Source organism: Pagrus major, chromosome 4 (genome assembly GCF_040436345.1).
Source record: "Pagrus major chromosome 4, Pma_NU_1.0".
Lineage (NCBI taxonomy): Eukaryota > Metazoa > Chordata > Actinopteri > Spariformes > Sparidae > Pagrus > Pagrus major.
In genome coordinates, this window is record NC_133218.1 from 19734425 (window position 1) to 19749466 (window position 15042).

The 15042-nt window shown below is 40.7% G+C and overlaps 4 protein-coding genes across 4 annotated transcripts; 3 read left to right on the top strand and 1 right to left on the bottom strand.

The window, feature by feature from the left end:
- Positions 1-411: 411 nt before the first annotated feature.
- On the top strand, positions 412-5464 carry blzf1 (basic leucine zipper nuclear factor 1). The gene is made up of 7 exons (XM_073465220.1): positions 412-485; positions 814-897; positions 1632-2092; positions 2724-2923; positions 3073-3201; positions 3681-3912; positions 4010-5464. Exons 2-7 carry the CDS (start codon positions 879-881, stop codon positions 4193-4195), a joined length of 1227 nt encoding a protein of 408 aa, XP_073321321.1. The 5' UTR covers positions 412-485; positions 814-878; the 3' UTR covers positions 4196-5464.
- A 606-nt stretch (positions 5465-6070) lies between these two features.
- trmt10c (tRNA methyltransferase 10C, mitochondrial RNase P subunit) lies at positions 6071-7950 on the bottom strand. The gene has a single exon (XM_073464263.1). The coding sequence runs from the start codon at positions 7689-7691 to the stop codon at positions 6177-6179; it is 1515 nt and encodes a 504-aa protein (XP_073320364.1). The 5' UTR covers positions 7692-7950; the 3' UTR covers positions 6071-6176.
- Positions 7951-8238: 288 nt separating this feature from the next.
- Positions 8239-9482, top strand: txnl4b (thioredoxin-like 4B). Its single transcript, XM_073464665.1, has 3 exons — positions 8239-8402; positions 8489-8640; positions 8891-9482. The coding sequence occupies exons 1-3, from the start codon at positions 8271-8273 to the stop codon at positions 9054-9056; spliced, it is 450 nt and encodes a 149-aa protein (XP_073320766.1). The 5' UTR covers positions 8239-8270; the 3' UTR covers positions 9057-9482.
- Positions 9483-10834: 1352 nt separating this feature from the next.
- On the top strand, positions 10835-14123 carry mrpl16 (mitochondrial ribosomal protein L16). The gene is made up of 5 exons (XM_073464361.1): positions 10835-11035; positions 11835-11906; positions 12155-12303; positions 12796-13089; positions 13723-14123. Exons 1-5 carry the CDS (start codon positions 10969-10971, stop codon positions 13912-13914), a joined length of 774 nt encoding a protein of 257 aa, XP_073320462.1. The 5' UTR covers positions 10835-10968; the 3' UTR covers positions 13915-14123.
- Positions 14124-15042: the final 919 nt, after the last annotated feature.

Sequence of the window (15042 nt, forward strand, 5' to 3'; positions counted from 1 at the left end):
TAGTTGTTACACCATCGGCTTCAGGCAGCATCCGTTTTCTGATCTCTAATCGGTTTCACATTTAGTTGCTTTTAAACGATTTACGCTGGAATAACACACCAACTGACCGGAGATCAGTTTAGTGGGGCGGGAACGGAACTGACAGTTATTCTTCATGGGGGTTTATTTCCACGGGTAACGACTGTCAGGCTTTCTTGTTTCACTCGACTAGTTCGACAAAATAGACATATTCAAGTTAATACGAGACATTGTGAGGAGAAAGGTTAGAAGAATTATTTGGGGTATTTATCTGTGCATTAAGTCGAACACTGAACTCCCTATTTTCCAAGACAGGAGCGGTTTCCCGACAGGAAGTTATGCCTGTAACGCCTACTCAGGGCAAAACTATGCACACTTTCGGTCGCCAGAGGCCAACTGTGTCCGGTGACAGAATAAACAGCTTGTGGCTCCGAATTAACCGTGGAGGCTGGATCCATTGTTTACCGGTGTGTCATTTAAACCTTTGTCTAAATCCCAGAGTGAAACATAGGATATGATAAGTTATACTGGGAAGTGTCTTTCCTTTTAGATAAAACCTATAGTGGTTGCGTTAATGTCACAGTGACTTGTGTTGTTAAACTTCCCTTTACTGCTCGGCAAACAGCTAACGTTAGCAAGTTAGCTTATCAGCTAGCTACCGTTATCTTGTAACGTTATCAGCTCCTCAGCTGTTAACCCTGACCTTTGACTAGCGGGTTGTTTTGATGCTGTCACAAACACACAATGCTACACACGTTAACAACAAAGTACTTTCCCTCTTGTTTACTGTCGCAGGACGAAGAGCCACCTGAGTTTCACCAAAACTACAGACTTCCTTCTCAACCTAAACCACCTCCACCATGACTGCCGCTGTGAGAGGTATGTGGTGTTGTAATTAAACTCGAAGTTATTTACATTTCCAACCTGTTTAGCCAGCTGTGACTCAAAGAGGCTTTTGTTTTAAGACATAACCGTAGTAATCCATATGTTAAGTCTTGTTTTATACTGTTTGTTTGTTTATAAAATTATATATATTTTGACTTCTGTAAAAGTAAATAAGCATGAAACCGATTTCTTCTTCTCCATCTTACATTGTTAGTCTTTTTAGACTGAGTATACTGTGTTTAGACTGATCCCGATTGTTTCATTCAATTGCTTAACGATATCTTGAAGTGAACATGAAGCATCTGAGTAATTACTTGATTATTATTTGATTTTGTTTTATACTTGGGCCAACACACATACACACACCGACACTCAGGTACTGGACCTGAGTCGGTGCCAGTACCAAAACTATAGTTTTTCCCCACCTTACTCAAAGGAATATAATCCAATCTTCTCCAGTGTTTATTGTTGTCCAAACACAAACACCTCTAGAGAGGGATTGTGGTGGCTAAACCATGAAGTCTTGGCCTGTGTAGTTTGGCATTAGCAAATCAACTGTTTTGTCTTGCAATACAAAGTTGACTAGATGCTTACTGAGTGTGGTCAGAGAAACTTAAATAAGTTAAAGGTATGTTCACACCTGCATTTAGACATGGCCGCTTCTAATTGAATCACTCGGGACGTCTCCAAGTACAAGATGTAAATTCAACCTTCATTTTTTCTTACAGATTCTGCCAGTGTGCCTATCCGAGGTGCTGGCGATGGCATGGAAACTAAGAAACAACCAGCTGTCCTGGAGGTCAACACAGATACACCTCCCCCAGGTCCATCTGCACTTCCCCTCCTGAAGGTGGCAAGTCCAAAACACAGCCCCAAATGTACCCATCCCACTTCCACTGCTGCCCCTCAGCCTCTTGGGGTTCTTCACCTGGGCAAAGTGAGTCGGGAGGCTTGTGCAGAGGTGGAGGCTGTGAGGATCATCGTCCCACGAGCCGCTATTAGCCGAACCAGCCGTGCGGGACCTGTTGAGGGGAAATGGGAGGCTGGGCAACAGTCTGAGGAGCAGCACTCTCCCCCGCTGCCTCTGGTGGAGGACTGGAGAGGACAGCTGGAGAAGCTTCAGAACTCTGAACGCAGGCTGCTGCAGGATAAGGAAGGTCTTTCCAATCAGCTGCGTGTGCAGACAGAGGTAAGGCCCAAGTGAAGCAGGTACATTTTATTTAGATATTGGATACACAAGGCTTTGCCTTGTCAAGTTTATTTAATGTTTGCCTTGTCAAATTGTCTTGAATTTGGCTTCAGACAGTTAATACAATGTAATCATGCTCCCTTTTGTTTCTTTGAGTGGACTTAGCATTGAGTCCACTGTATTTATGTTTATCTGTCTTAAACTGTATTTAAGTGTGGAAGTGCTTTTAAGGGAATATAGAATAGAATAGAATCTTTATTTTGTCAGTTGTCTTTTACATGCAAACACACCCGAAATTAGTCCTCTGCATTTAACCCAACACTAGCTACACATTGTAAGTACACACACTGCAAGCTAGGAGCGGTGGGCTGCCGTGACAGGCGGCCGGGGAGCACATGGGGGTTTCGGTGCCTTGCTCAAGGGCACCTTGGCAGTAACCCAGGAAGTGAATTGGCACCTCTTCAGCTACTAGTCCACTTCCATATTGTGGTCTGTAGCTGGACTTGAACCGGCCACCTTCCGGTCCCCAAGCCAAGTCTCTACCGACTGAGCTACTGCCGAAATTGGTCATTTTGCATGTCTTCAGCTATATAAAAGGAATTTGTCAAATTTTATATATTCTGTGTTCCAGGTGAACCGAGAGCTAAAGAAACTGCTGGTGGCATCTGTGGGCGATGACCTTCAGTACCACTTTGAGCGTCTGGCACGGGAGAAGAACCAGCTGATTCTGGAGAATGAGGCTCTGGGCCGGATTCTGGCACACACCGCAGAGCAACTGGAGCGGATGAGCATCCAGTGTGACGTTTGGAGGAGCAAGTTCCTGGCCAGCAGGTATGAAATAGACAAAGTTGATGGACTCTTAGCATCAACTGCAGTCATCATCGGTTTTACTCGGCATATAAGAATTGATAAGATTACATAATTACTGTTATCGTGCAGAGTAATGCAGAGTAAACACTTCCATTATTGTTGTTTTTCAGAGTCATGGCAGAGGAGCTGACGAATGCCAGAGCAGCTCTGCAGAGACAGACCAGAGAGGCACAAGGAGCCATTCAGGATCTGCTGTTAGAGCGAGATGAGTTCTCCAGAGACATGGTGCTCACTCACAGGTAACATAACCCCTGAACCATCATTACTAAATTAAATAAAGTGTTTATTGTAATGGGTCACAACTTAAAAGTTCTAAAGATGAGGCAAGGAAAGGAAGGGATTTCTCTTCTAGGTGTCCATTGTCATGTGCAGTAAGAAAAGCTGTTGAAATATCTACTAACTGTACATATATGCCCATACATTTTGACCAGCTCCCTATCACACTTAACTCACTGCATAACAAAACTGCAACATTTACAGCTGAGCCACTGATACTAAAGCACGAATGAGTCGGTGACAAACAATTTGCTGATGCAAGCACACCTTCAGTGCTTCATTTCAAAATAATACAGCGCATGTGCCAGTGGTTGTTGGCAGCCGATCAGGTACAATTAAAAGGCCAAAGATAATGGCCCTTCAAAAGGTCTGCAGTATTTTGTTCATAAAGATGATGATGTTAACAGATTCTGTGCTGATGTTGCTGCTTTTCTGTTGCCAGATCTTTGGAGCAGCTCCTGGTGTCTCTGCAGTGGGGCAGACAGCAGACGTACTACCCCAGTGCACAGCCCCTCAGCACCGGAGAGCTGGCAGCAGCCAATCGCAAGCTAGCAGACGCCATCAACTCCCACCTGCTGGGCAACACCACTGCTACCAACAGCAGTGTGGTGAAGAGCAGCAATGCAGCAACTGAGCAGTTCTGCAGCACACCGGCCGAGAAGATGGCTGAGAAGGTACGAACTCTATATCTGTGCAAGTCTGACAATTTCTCTGTTGTTTGAAAAAATAAAATCCAGAGTTTAAAAATATGTTCTCTGTTTTCTATCTTAGGTGCTGAAGATTTTAGATCCAATTTCCTGTTCAGAAAACAAGGCAGACCCTCCACTCAGTGACTCCACCCCCTCAAACTTCCTCAATAATAAGAAGAGCATCGGCAGGTTTCACCCTTACACCCGCTATGAGAACATCACTTTTAACTGCTGTGAGCGCTGCAGTGGAGATATCCTGGTGCTGTAGAAGTCAAGGGGCGACAAACTACCCCCATCGAGTACAGATGCAGCATCAGAGCTCATTTCAAATGACTGAAGTCTCAACAGGAGTGTGCTCTGGATGATACTGCTGTTCTGTGTTAAGTGACTTATTCAGCCACCTCCCAAACTTGGCTGCTCTTGCAGACATTTCTTTTCAGGTGTGTAGCTGATTGTTGGGATTTCCACAATTTCAGATAATGGTTTTAATTATTTTATCAACCTGCTGATTATTTTGCTCTCTTAACTTGAAAAAAATGTAAATAAGATAATGGGGTTATTTGTTCAGGAATCGTGATATGAGAATGATGAAAACGGTGCATTTCAGAGCCATTGTAGCCTGGTTTAAACCATGGAAAGTTGTATTTATTGCTGGGATGTGAGGTCATGATGAGTCAGTGTTACAGGGTGACAAGACACAGTTGGCATGTCTGCTTATTCAAACTTGAACATTAGGCTTTATTTCATTATTTGTTTATCCATAAGTCAATTTGGAACAAACTGGCTGTAACGTCTGAGGCCTGACTGGGCGGCTTGTTGTGGAAATAACATTCCAGAAACAACAGATAAGGAGATAATTGTACAGTCTAACGTTCACTGTGAATGTACAATAACAAAAAAAGTGAGGATGCCTCTTATACAAGCCGGTATGATGGTGCTATCATTATTTAAAATATTTGATTCATGTATTTTGTATATTTCATGCTGCAAAGGCATTTTAATATACATTAATTATTTTGGAAGTGATTTTATGGTACTACTATAGAATATTATTGTGCAGCAGTATTGATTAAAAAAAAAAAAAAAAAGCCCTGATATTATCTATTACACACACACACACACACACACACACACACACACACGCACACACACACACACACACACAAAGTCCAGTTATTTGCAGTTAGATTTTTGTGGTGTTTCAAAGAAAAATTTCATTTTTCTAAACATTTTCCACAATTTTGTTTTCTTTGAATCAAGTTATCTTCAGTTGGGTGATGTTTTGTGCAATTCATTATTTTAAAAGATTCAAGACTGTTTTCTTTTTTGCCTCAATATGCTACTATGAAATAAGTAATATTATGCACGTGTTTTTGCAATTTTCTGAAACCAAGCTGTATATTTTGATTTATTTCATCTGTAATGGAAACATTATGATGGTGACTGTATAATTTATGGTGAAAGTAACCACAAGAACATTTTTTGTTTTCCATCTCAGACCAAAATAAAGACCAAAGTAGTTTCTATCTTTTTAAAATGTATTTTTCTTGTCTTGTTTATAATCCTGCATTGAGTCCAGTGTTGTAAAAAAAATACCAAAATGTCATACTTGAGTAGAAGAAATCGTGCTAAACATTACTTTGGTAAAAGTGAAAGTCATCCATACGAACAGTACTAGAGTAAAAGTCTTAAAGATTCTTTTGTTATATGAACTTACCAAAAGTACCAAAAGTAATTGTGTGGCAATAAATGTACTTAAGTATCAAAAGTACAAGTAAAGGTTACCTACTGTACACGATGGCTCGAACAATTATCTGCCTGGCCGATTATCGGATCAGATACTCAGTTTTTTTATTATCAAAATCTTTTTATTTTTATTTTATCTGATTGCTGATAAACTAATTCCAAACTGTGCTACATTGACTCTGATGCAGTATGTAATCTGCGAAGTAACTAAAAATCAAATGTAGTTTAATAAAATGCACAACATTTGCTTCCAAAAGAAGTGAAGTGGAAGTATAAAGTTACAAAAAATCAAAAGTACTCTAAATTGTACTTAAGTATAGTACTTCAGTAAATGTACTTAGTTACATTACGTCACTGATTGAAACCCAGTCAAAAAAGAAACAAGTAAGCACCAATGTCAACCTGTTACAACATTTTATTCACCACTTTTCTCGGTTTTTGACATTTCCTCACAGTGCTTGTACAAATGTTCTTATTTACTGAAGTTACAGTTTTTATTGTCTTCACTCGTCGCTCCACCACGTCTTGCTCTTGCCTGCACTTTTTTTCCCCTCCAAGCTGTTCTTAAATGATGTCCGTACTCTGTTTGAAGCTGGTTTGTTTTCTCTGTCACTGTACAGTCCAGCCATTCTGTCTCTCCCAGTGAACCCAGACTGTTTAAAGGACCTGTTCAGACTTTGGACCTCATTTTTAAAAGTCCACCTGTCACCACCCCTATTTGTGACTCCCTTGACTCTGTTATTGTCTTTCTGTGTCTGTTGTTGGTGGAAGCCCTCATGCTTCCTCTTGGGAACGAACTTCAGTGCCTCCTCCCATTTCCCCGTCTCCTTTAGAGTGAGCATGATGCGGACCATCTGGTCCAGAGTCAGATTTTTGGCTCCCATGTCCCAGTGGAGGAACTCATCCAGTGGTAACCGGGCTGTGGCCAGCTTCAGTCGCTTGGCATTGGCCAACGACAAGCCTGACTGGATCGACCTGTCCACCAGAGCTCCGATGATGTAGACCTTAGAGGGGTCATATGTGCGAAGAACATTGGGGGAGTCTGCAGTGAGGTATACGAGCTGCTCAGGGGGGAACACATCGACATGCTGGCGGTCAGTGGCAGTGATGAGCAGACGGTCCCAGGCCTCTTCACCGTATCGTTTGAGCAGCTCCTTCTTGTAGGCACCGTCTGGCTGCAGGTTGCAGAAGTGGAGGTGGTAGGGATCAGTGGCACGCCGGTTCCATCCTTCCACCTCCAGCAGCTGGGAGACTGTGTTCTCCACCTCTCGCTTGGACATGTTGGACTCATAGCTCAAGTCAAACACAAGCGGCTGACCAAACACCATGGCCTGGGCACTCCTCCAGGCCAGCAGCTTTTCCAGGGAGCTGTCCCAGAACTTAAGGAGGAATGTGTTTTTAAGTTCTGATCCCTTCTGATCATCCCCTTCCTCTGCATCACCACGCTGTCTTCTACTTTGCTCTATCGAGGCCTCCCTTTCCGTCTTCTTCTTCTGCTGCTTCTCTTTGCGTGCCTTCTTGTGGCCCTCCTTGAGAGCCAGGAACTTCAGGAACTTCTTCCTGGCGGATTTGGTGGTGAGCTCTGCCAGCGACTGAACCTGTTCATCAGTAATCTCTTCAGGTACAAGCTTCCCTGCGAGCCGCCACATTTCAACCAGCTCCCGAGTTGCCTCCAGCGAAGAACCGCCCTTTATCTTCCCTTCTGGTTCATCATCACTTGCTTCATCTTCATCGTTGACACCTTGTTTCTCTTCTGATGCAGCTTGCGATCTCATGACAGATTTCCATTTTTCCAGATCTACTGTCTCCATTTTCTCGGATGTGTCTCCTTTTGGCTGGAGGGCATCTTTCCACAATGGGCTCCCAGTATTTAAGTGGCGAGCAAAGAGTGTGTGGTGATTACAGGCGCTGCTGACTGGGAGGAAACTCAGGACTTTCCTCTTGGTGACCCAGGATGCCACAAGATGACTGCACCTCCAGAGTTCATGAAAAGGCTGGTTGGAGAAGAGCCGTAACATCGTGATAATAAACTTTAAACTGGAGCTGTGTCAAGAGTGCTAAAACCATGAAACATGGGCTGTCAATGCTGGACTGTCAGCATGTAAACGAAGCCAAAGGTGTTTCCAGCGCGGTCCTCTTCCTCTTCCGCTGTCACAAAAACGTTACTGGTAACAAAAGCACCTTGTTAAAAGTCCGACATAATGTTCACTTGTCTCGGCTTTGAGTTCAAGTTGTGTTGACTTGTCGTGGCGTCCATGCTTGAAAATATTAGAGGAAGGTCACGTTGTTACACGGTGTCACACTATAATGTGTCGTAGTGAAATGTCACTGCATGACACAGCTTATCTGGTCTTAAATGCTTATCTGGCTGACCACATCAAATTATATCAACTAGAAAAAAATTGTTTTAGCTGTTATTCGCTATGGTATTGATTATTATATTGCTATGATATGTATTATTATATTAATTATTTTTACGTTGACGTTAATTCATAGTAGTCGTTTCCAGCCGGATTTTTTCACAGCGTCGTACAGATATTGTGACGTAATTTCCCCTGCTAGCAAAACAAGTGACGCTAATTTGTTAGCCATCGAAAATGAGTTTGTTTTTGCCTAAATTAACTTGCAAAAAAGACATAGATGAAGTTATCAAATGCGTGGCAGAAAAAGTCGTAGTTTTGAGGTTCGGGAGAGACGAGGACTCGGTTTGTCTCCAGCTGGATGAGATTGTAAGGATTAATACACATAACTGCTTAATGTTTGTGTCACGACTACTTTGCTTTTGCTAAATTGTCGTTTTTGTCCGTCTGTCTAGCTGTCAAAAACGGCCCATGACCTGAGCAACATGGCGTCCATCTACATCGTTGATGTGGATAAAGCCCCCATCTACACAAGATACTTTGACATCAGCTACATCCCCTCCACCGTTTTCTTTTTCAATGGGCAGCACATGAAAGTGGATTATGGGTTAGTGGATGAAGGATATTGAAGGTTTCTTTTCTTTACCTGAACGACTATATGTGATCTCAAGATCAATTAATCCTATAGAACCTATAGAACATTGTTTCAGTTCTGCTTAAAAGTCACACATCAATCTGGTCTTTCAACATTAAGGATGCATGTCAACATATACACAAACAAACTTTCAGTTACCATAGATGTACATAACGAGCTAAAGAAACAGATTGACCATATTTTGTTTGTTTTTCTCTTTTAGCTCCCCAGATCACACCAAGTTTGTCGGCAGCTTCAAGACCAAGCAAGATTTCATGGATCTGATTGAGGTCATATACAGAGGAGCCATGCGTGGGAAGATGATTGTCCAGAGTCCCATCGATCCTCAGAATATTCCCAAATATGATCTCCTCTACCATGGAATTTAAGATAAACCATTCTGGTTGATTAAAGGACAAAAATGTATCTTAGACTTTCAACCAATAAGCAACCAGTGTCTCAGATTTTGAATAAATACATATATCGTCTCGTATAGGGCAAATTAAAAACAGGGCAGTTTCCCTGTGAAGTTTTTGTTCACTGTTAACACAATGGAGCAATGTTTTATGTGGGTCCCTGTTTTTAAACAAACAAATACGCATACTGTGATGGGTTTTATTAAAGTGCCCATTGTCACATTTATTAACAGCAGGTTAACAGAGGTTCTGCAACTGTTCTGATCATGTTTATTTTTCTTGTGAAAATGCTGTGTCATCTTGACGTTTCCCATGGAAATGAGCAGAGACATACAATTAATTTATGCTATGTACATGCTGTGTTTTTATAATAAACTTTTATATTGTATCTCCCTGTAACCTCTATGTATGTATTTTATTTTGGAGTTAATGTGAACTTACTGACAGTTTTTTATAAACAGTAGCAAGGCATATCTTGATTGTTTTTACAATTATCAACTTGCCTCTTCATACAGGCATGTAGCAATATTTATTTCACTCCTCAGGTATCACTTTAAGACTGTTCATTCAACACTTCTCTGAAACAAACAAGTCCAGTTGCCTTTAAAATAGCACTTAGAATTACCATGACCTGGATGACTGAGAACCTTCATCAACATACTTCTCAACATGAAAAGCAGAAACAATTGCACACTGTAAAAAATGTAATGAAAATACAGTGTGTCTTGCTAAAACAAAGGTCAGTTCACCCTATAGTCCACTGGTTTTGGGAGGTCTCTTACAGGATGTGGTGCACACACTCCTCTTTAAGAGCTAAACTCACAAGTAGAGCCGTTGCAGAGGGGGCAACACATCTGTCCATGCAGAGCCTCTGGTGTTGTACATGGACTTGGAAACTGAGCCTCCACCCCTCTCTCAACCTCATGAGATATAAGAGAAGGACCAGCTTAAACCACTGGAACAACAGCAGCAGGGTGTAGGAGATGGAGACAGATCACTGCAATCACATAAAACAGCAGGGGGATACAGCAAGCTCACCAGATTATCACTGGCAGCTTCCTTTCAAAGGAAAGTTTTACGACATATATCATGTCGTAAGACTCTTATACTTTGACATTCATGCTGCAATATTTGAAGAAGTGGTACGTAGGCAGTTATGTGAAATTTCTTGAGAGCTGTTCATTGATAGTGCTCTGCATGAGTGTGAGTGCGTGTTACATCACTGGACATGTTCATAGATTGTATATGAAGATAAACATACAATCCCACAGTAATTTTTCTATCTTATTATATAAATTCTGTATTCATGGTTGATTTTGAAGTTAGATGAAATAAAAAGTCGATGGCACAATGGCATAATATGGTCAGAATAGCCACCATCATATTTCAGCTAAGAAATAATTATAAAAGAAGGCCCTGATGATAAATTATGTTTGAGCTCTCTATGCAAACAAAACCACTTGTTTACAATGAAAATACTCCTTACTCAAGCATCATGATAGCAAATCAGAAACAAAAAGAAAAATAAATCACATAAAACACCCAGTCATCGGAAATAGGGCTATTTTATTTATTTATTGCCACATTAAGATCTGCGGGCACAACCTGCTTACCTATGGTCTGGCTCTCTAATCATTCAGTGAACAGGAGAGGTTACTGACATATTGCACATTTGTAGAGTTTGTGCTTTTATTGTGAAAAACCTGCCGCCAGGAAGTCTCCCTTCTTCTGGCGGAATTGAAAAAAGCAACACAGCAATGGCAGCGACCTTGTACAGAGCATGGTCTTCATAACAGTTTAATGAGTTAACCACCTAAAATGCTCGTATATCGACCACACGGGGTGACAGTTTGGCGTTCATAGTGTCCGTGTCAGGGTTCACATCATGTTCTCCTTCATCAAGGCGGCTGTCGGCGGATTGACCGGTATCTGTAGAGCCCACGGTCACCAAGGTAACAGAAGTTAGCTAACGTTATAGTGATATTTACGTTAGCAACAAAAGCTTCGTTTCCACTAAGCTAGCACCTCTTAGGATTGTGTTTCCGTATGTATTAGTTTGTTAAACAGGAACTGCACGCATTAATACAGATACTATTAGAATTTTTCCATAATTATAACGTAAAATTAAAACATGTATTGAAGTAGGACATGCGCAGGCAGAGCAATGGATAAGATAACATATAACTTCTGTATAGTAACATATAACAGCTACTATACAGAAGAACATTATGCTGCAGTGACATGTACCGACTGCTTAAATCGCTGTGGCACAGTAGTGGTAAAGTTTAAATGACAGACGTTCAATGTCTTGCATTAAATGTGTTGATGTTATGATGTCCACGTATTGTGTTGCAGAGATAAATACTGAATTTAGCATGCTAACCAGCTAGCCCCGGCCTGTCGCTGTCCAAAGCTCCTGTTAGTGGTATACACATTATACTCCCCTGGTCCTCCAAGCTCCGGCACAGGACCGCTAGCTGCACAGCTAACTGAGCTAACCAGCTAATTGCAACTACATACAGCAGCAATTAGCAGTTACACTACCAATATGCTGCCCCGTGTTTGTTTTGAGTATGAATTTAAAAGGGGGCCAATTCTTACATATTACACATTTAAGCTGAATGCCCACACAGTTAAGACTTCAACATAGGATTTGAGTTCATGACTGCTGTGACTCAAGAAATCACAGCAGTCCCTGTTTTTTGGCTCAGAGAGAAATTTGTGATGTGACAACTGCTGTTTGTTTCACAGGTTCTTTACACAGCCACTTGAAAGTCCTAGCTGCTGGGCTGAAGACGTTTGAAATCCCTCCAGATTTCAGTGGTAAGTATCCATCTTCTTGTCATTTATTTCATAAGATTTTTTTAACCAATGTCTATCTTTGTTTGTATATTATTTATTCAAATACATAACATTGATATAAACAGCAGCGGGAAAAGACATAGAAGAAAAACACACTGAAGAGAGTTCCACAGGAATTTTGAAGTCAAGATGTTCAAGGAGACATGTAGACCTGGTGCTGTATGTTTGTGTTGTTCATGATCCCATACTCTTGTTTTTGCCTCCTGGAGATGTGGTGTTGCCAGGGAAACCCAAACTGAAGGTTATTCAGAAGGTGCCTAACCTCAAAAAGGCCAAGAAAGAGATGAAGAAGCTGCGGGATATCCAAGGCCCAGCTAAGGCAGCCAATACATTCACGAAAGGACAGTTTGCTATTGTGGTGAGTGCATTTATTTAGTGTAAACACTGCTGTTTAATGAAAGCTGACAGCTGCTTGAAGAACTCAAGAGTTCTATTTCCAGACCTGCAATATTTTGTACCCAGACCCATAATGACTACTTCACATATTTGACTGTCCTCACAGGATATGAATACGAACTGCTTAGACATCTCTTATTACCGGCACAGAATTAAACTGCAACTTTTGACATCAGTTTAACATTTGAGCAAACTACAGAGGACTTAGTCTGCATAAGAACTGTATTTTAACATCTTCTATAATTTAAAATATTATCCAGTCTTGCGTCAAGAATGATAGTACTTAAAACTATAACTTATAATTATAGATGAACAGCAATATTATCTGTTCACCCTTCTTTCTACCTGTCACACATGTTCTAGCTCTATACTTATATACTTAAAAAATACGAAATGAATAAGTAATTTAAAAGTGACTTCTCTTGTCCTCTGTATCTCTCTCTTGGATGCTCAGGCCTTAGGAGGGGGCTACATTCACTGGGGTCACATAGAGATGATTCGTCTCACCATCAACCGCAAGATGGATCCCCGGACTACATTTGCCCGCTGGCGCATCAATGCCCCGTATAAACCTGTCACACGTAAAGGTCTGGGTCAACGCATGGGTGGTGGCAAGGGAGCCATCGACCACTATGTGACACCTGTCCGCTATGGCCGTTTAATCGTGGAGCTGGGAGGAAAGGTGGAGCTGGGGGAGATTGAACATATCTTGACTCAAGTGGCAAAGAAGCTACCCTTCCCTGCCACGGTGAGATGACAGTTAACTTATCTTGCAAGTTTCCATCTTTCAAGTGTTAAGTTTATGTATTTTGAACACTGAGGTCTACAAGTGATACTACATAGCACACTTTTGGCAACTAATTTACGCTCAGTCTTCACATCAACACCTCTCTAAAACAGTTAAATAAAAAAATGTACATTTTAGCCTTGAAAAGTGTAGGACTTATTGTAGGACATATTATAGAAAGATGGACCAGAGACAGAGCCCTGTCGAACTCTTTTGACTTTATAGGAAAAGATTACTTCTCATAGTTGTCTAAATAGCTCAGATTAAGCCTCTTGCCAAAATGTGTGCAACTCAGTGCAATGAAAAGTTTACCTAGTACATATAATGATGAGATGAATGTACACAAACATTTAACAACAGTGTGACATAGATGTATACTACACATTGAATTTTGCTTTTGTTTAACACCAAAAAAATGACTGCGTTAGTCCCTAATCAATTGTACCTAATGCACAAAATACCAAAAAGTCTGTTTCATCTCTCTTACAACCTTTGTTGCAGTTCACAAAAATACAAATACAGCTCAATATTTTAACATTGTCTCTTGTTGCAATTTGTCATTGTTTTAAATTAATATGAAATATGTTTTTTCAGGTAATGACCAGAGAGGGCCTAGTGGCCCTGCAACAGAAGCAGGCTGATATGGAGCAAAATAACCAGAATCCCTGGACCTTCAAGCAGATAGCTCAGGGCAACATGCTGGGTATCAGGAAGGTGCTCAGCCCCTTCGACCTGCACAATCATGGACGCTTCGCAGGCAAATTTCACCTCAAGGGGAGGGTGTGACAGGCCTGACGGACAGAAATCAATACAGTGTCATACTGTCATACCATCTAGACCACATCATTGAAGAACCAACCAAAACATTGAAAGGCTCTGGCTGTCAGTGATATTTGGGAATCTTTCTGGATGTTTCTTTTTTTACGCATTGATTTGGATACTTTTCCCCCTTTTCTTGTTCTCAATTAAAACAATAAACTAGATTATGTAATTCAGTTTCACATGATTTTTAAGTTCTTTGTGTGTCATCAGTCGCAAAAAGATACAAAAGTGAAGAGAAAACAAATCTCAACAAAGTTCACTGAATGGAGATCACCTGTTTATATTAACAAGTGATGATATATTTAATCTGGAATTCAAATTGCTGTCTGCTTGTAAAATGTACAAAAAAGAAAAAATAATAGAACAAAAAAATGTGTGTGTATTCTGTAACTAGATTTACAGTATGTCTGTATACTGTGTGTGTGTGTGTGTGTGTGATACAAACATCAAGACCAAACATGGAAACAAAAATTTAATGTATACGGCACAACTGTGAACCTACTGAGATTAGTGATGCTACTGTACACAGCAGCTGTTGTAGGATGCACCCATTATCATTTGTTGCAACAAATGTTTTACATTTATGTTGTAAATATTAAGTAAACATCACTTTTTTACTTTAATTTATTAATGGGTGTATTTTGAAAAGCATCCTAATGCCTGTAATATTCTAAAATTACATTTCCCATTAACATTTGACACAACTCTGCATGAACCTGCTGTCTGAGAAGTATGTAACAAAACTTTTGTCGTTACAATGAAAAGCTTTTTAAGAATATGAGTACAGAAACTCCATTATAATGCTTCATATTTGTAAGTAGAAAATACATAAATACAAAATAATACATAAATATGACAAAAAAACAAAAAACACATGTTTCAAAATGGCTTCAGGCCACTTTTGAAGCAACTGTGTGCCCTGCGTAGCACCTTCCAGGTGTCTTTGTCCAAGCTCGATCGTAATGGAATTTATTTATCATCTTAAATGGGGCAGCTGTCAAATTGCGTGAATGAAGTAATACATTGAGTTTCAGCTAATAATAAGCACCCTCCCTATCTGGTGTTCGCCCCTGGTAATATAAAACTAAGCCT